The sequence below is a fragment of the Haliaeetus leucocephalus genome, unplaced genomic scaffold (genome assembly GCF_000737465.1).
Source record: "Haliaeetus leucocephalus isolate CR32 unplaced genomic scaffold, Haliaeetus_leucocephalus-4.0 Scaffold227, whole genome shotgun sequence".
Taxonomy (NCBI): Eukaryota; Metazoa; Chordata; class Aves; order Accipitriformes; family Accipitridae; genus Haliaeetus; species Haliaeetus leucocephalus.
This window is the reverse complement of record NW_010972663.1, coordinates 125,176-128,734: the sequence shown is the minus strand read 5'-3', so window position 1 is coordinate 128,734 and position 3,559 is coordinate 125,176. Positions and strand designations below refer to the sequence as shown.

At 65.0% G+C, this 3,559-nt stretch overlaps 2 protein-coding genes across 3 annotated transcripts in view; both read right to left on the bottom strand.

Annotated features, from left to right (window-relative positions):
• Positions 1-15: 15 nt before the first annotated feature.
• LOC104831502 (histone H3.3) lies at positions 16-1,563 on the bottom strand. 2 transcript variants are annotated; one of them, XM_010567127.1, is made up of 4 exons: positions 1,507-1,563; positions 667-810; positions 337-490; positions 16-190 (listed from the first exon to the last, which is right to left on the bottom strand). In XM_010567127.1, the coding sequence occupies exons 2-4, from the start codon at positions 792-794 to the stop codon at positions 62-64; spliced, it is 411 nt and encodes a 136-aa protein (XP_010565429.1). In that variant the 5' UTR covers positions 795-810; positions 1,507-1,563; the 3' UTR covers positions 16-61. The 2 variants fall into 2 exon arrangements, with proteins under 2 accessions (XP_010565429.1, XP_010565428.1); XM_010567126.1 differs by lacking the exon at positions 1,507-1,563 and having other exon boundaries at positions 667-1,030.
• A 934-nt stretch (positions 1,564-2,497) lies between these two features.
• Positions 2,498-3,559, bottom strand: part of SEPW1 (selenoprotein W, 1) — a 3,450-nt gene continuing 2,388 nt past the window's right edge. The window contains exons 2-5 of the mRNA XM_010567186.1: positions 3,424-3,477; positions 3,256-3,330; positions 3,018-3,125; positions 2,498-2,941 (exon numbers count right to left, since the gene is read on the bottom strand). Coding sequence (XP_010565488.1) covers positions 3,051-3,125; positions 3,256-3,330; positions 3,424-3,477 — 204 coding nt within the window. The 3' untranslated portion in view covers positions 2,498-2,941; positions 3,018-3,050. The remainder of the gene's footprint in view (positions 2,942-3,017; positions 3,126-3,255; positions 3,331-3,423; positions 3,478-3,559) is intronic.

Sequence of the window (3,559 nt, the reverse complement as noted above, 5' to 3'; positions counted from 1 at the left end):
GCACCCCACCCCCCGCCTCCATCCCACCCCAAATCTCTCCTACCGCCCAGCGCTGGCTGCCCTAAGCCCGCTCGCCACGGATGCGACGCGCCAGCTGGATGTCCTTGGGCATGATGGTGACCCTTTTGGCGTGGATGGCACAGAGGTTGGTGTCCTCAAAGAGGCCCACAAGGTACGCTTCGCTGGCTTCCTGCCGGGAGAGAACCGCAGCCTCAAGGAGGGGGGGACTTACAAGGTGTTTAACTGAAGGGGGAACATTCTGGGGAGACTTAACGTGGCCCCGATATTCCCCCACCCCTCGGGTATCGTGGCACTGTGTGGGACGGGGGTTCTCACCTGCAGCGCCCCGATGGCAGCGCTCTGGAAACGCAGGTCGGTCTTGAAGTCCTGCGCGATCTCCCGTACCAGGCGTTGGAAGGGCAGCTTGCGGATCAGCAGCTCCGTGGATTTCTGGTATCGCCGGATCTCCCGTAAAGCCACCGTGCCGGGCCTGCAAGGGATTTCAGCAGTTAACGTGATCAAAATCGCTCTCGTCTGTAACACTGCACCCTTTCTGCGTCGAGTCACCCGTGCAGCCGGGGGAGGGCCTGCGGCCATGGGCAGGGGACCCCGAGCCCCAGTCTGCCATTACCCCTGCCCACTGGGGGGTGACATCGATCCCGGTACCTATAGCGATGGGGCTTCTTCACACCCCCCGTGGAAGGTGCGCTCTTCCTGGCAGCTTTGGTGGCCAACTGCTTCCGTGGCGCCTTCCCGCCGGTGGATTTCCGAGCCGTCTGCTTGGTACGGGCCATGCCAGACGGTCAGAGTCTGTCGAGGGAGCGAGAAAGCACTGGAGTCGGCTCCAGGGCCGGGGAGTGAAGGGCGAGACCGGCCGTTAGCGGTTGAGGGGTGGCCGGCTGCCCGTGCCGGACCTCAGCCCCCTTCTGTGAGGGAGGTGAGGGGGCTACCCCCTCGACCTCGGGGGCTGAGGTGGACACCGGGCTGAGGGAGAGATGCCGGGCCAGCGGATCACGCCGCCGGGCCGGGCCCGGGCCCGGACCCGGGCGAGCCCCCATGGACTGACAGCGCCGGGCTGGGGGAGAACGACTAACCCCCCGACCCGGTCCCCTCAGGGCCTTCGGACTACAACTCCCAGAAGCCTTCGCGCTGCGTCACGTGCCCCTCCCCCCCCCCCCCCCGCCCGGCTGATTGGCTGGCGGCGCTCAGCCAACGAGCTCGCACGCTGCCAGCAGCGGGGAGGTACCGCCGAGTCCTCCCCCTAGACGGACGCGCCTCTCGACCTATCATCTTCCCGGCACCTCAGCCAATCAGAGCCCCCTCCCTCCTCAGCCAACCAGCGGCCGGCAGCAGACGGAAGGCGGGACTAAGGGAGAAGCGTCTCCTCAGACGACCTCGGCGCCGGGCCGGGCCGCCCCCCCCCATCCGTCCTCTCCGCTCTCCCTCCCTCCCCGGAGCGCCGTTACCGGGCAGCGACCCCCGCCCCCGGCCCCGCACCGCCGTTACCTGCGTGCCCGGCTGGCGGCGATGCTGGAACCGTTGAGGGGTTGGGGGGGTGGGGGTCGCGGGGTAACGCTGTCGGTGCACTCGCTCCCTTCCCGCCTTTCCCGGCAGAAAATGGCGGGCTCCCGGCGGAGTCTCTTTACCCGTCATGCACCGCGGCGGAGGTTGGGGCGGAAGCGGGGAGGAAGAGGCGGGGGAGGGAGGTCGGCTGAGGTGAGGCGGGCCGGCGCCATCTTGTGACCCGCTGAGAGGAACGGCCCGGCGCCGGGTTTGGGGCGGCTTCTGAGCCCCGGGACCAGGTGTCCACCTCGGTACGAGCCCTCGATTAAAGCCAGACCGATTTTCTGTACGCTTCCCCCCCGCCCCAGTCTCCCTCCCCCCTCCTTTTGCCTTGAGTAGCCTCAGGAGGACGAGCGAGGGAGAGACCATCGTCACCCCCTCAGCCCAAGGGAGCGTCCGGCCTTTGGTTTTACCCCCTAAATACACCTTCGCCATTTCACACAGGTCGCTTCAGCACCCGCAACGCTTCACCGGCGCAAATGGTGGGAAGGAGGAGCTTTAATCCTAGCTTTAATCCACCTGCCAGCACCGGTCAGACTCCTTTTGCCAAATTCTCTTCTCACGCTTGTCCGCGGTCGCTCGGTACAGCCGAAGGTGTGAATTTAAAGCATCGCCATGGAGCGGTGGGTGGAAAAAAACGAGGCGAGGGGATAAATCTTGGCTGCCTGACTCCTCGCCGTCGTCACCAGAGGGCACACGTCCGCTGCTAAGAGAAGCGACAGTCGCTGGGAGAGATCTGCGACCCAGGGGCGGTCTTAATTTTTAAGTTCCAAAGGAGGGGATAAGAGTTGGTTAGGCCCTGGGAAACCTGCAGCAGGTCAAGGTGGGACCCTTCTGCCTCACCCCAGGGCACCGCTTGGCAAAACATCCACGCCGAACCGTGCCCTCCCCCCCCAAAAAAACCCCCTGGCCTGGCTCAAATTTTCCACAACTTTATTCCAGAAAGGCCACCGAGCCACCAGAGACTTACAGAAGGCAACCGGAACGCTGGGGTGGGAGTTTGGGGTCCAGCTGCCACTGGGCAGAGAGGGAAAAAGAATTAAATTGCTGGAATAACTTCGGTTTTGAAGCTTTTTTTCCCTATTTTTCAGCCTGGCAGGCTCGGCGAAAGCTTCCTGTGCGGATTAGCAGCGGGGGGGGAAATAAAAACCCAAACCAAACCAAGCTCGACCTGGCTGAAAATAGGAGCGTCGGTGAAGGCGGTTAGTGCAGAGGGAAAGGAGCCGGGGTGGGGGGGGAAGTGAAGCTCGACGGCCGCCTGCCGCCCTCGCGCCGACATCCTGCGCGGTGTCTGGAAACAGCCCAGTGCCGGTGGACGTTTCAGCGGTTCCCGTCATGGAGCGCTCGGCCGACGCGAGGGAGGCGGTCGCCAGTGGAGCTGTGGGAGGAGAGGGCGGATTTGGCGACATCCCGACGCCGGCGTGGTGCCGTCGGGATCGCCGACAATACCGTACCTTCGTTAGGGGTGCCGGGGCGGACCCCGACGCCTAGGACAGGCGGGTTTTGATGGCGGCCATGATCTTTTGGAGCTTGGCGTCACTGTCGACGAACCCGTCACCGTTCTGGCGGAGGGAGAACGGTTGCGTTGCGTGCCGGGGTTGTTGGTGCACCCCGGCAAGGCACCAGCGACGCTGAGGTTGGGGGCAGGGGTTTCACCCACCTTCTTGGGGTGGGGGGGGGAGTGTCACCCACCTTCTTAGAGTGGACCAGGCGGCCGCCCACCGTCACTTCAAACCATCCTGTCACCTCCCGCGTCCCCTGGCCGCTCTGTGGGGACACGGGGGGGGGGGCAGGGGTCACCTTGGCCCTGGCTGACAGCCCCCCCGCCATGTCGTCGTCCCTGCCCCCCCTAAAACTCACCACCTGCAGCGCGCCTGGGAAGCGTCTCTCCAGCTCCTGCTTGAGCTGTTGGTACTGAAAGCGAGGGGGGGCAGGGGGGAGAGTGCCACCTCCCCCTGCCCGTTTTGGGGGGGACAGCCCCTCCTGGTGGGGGCAG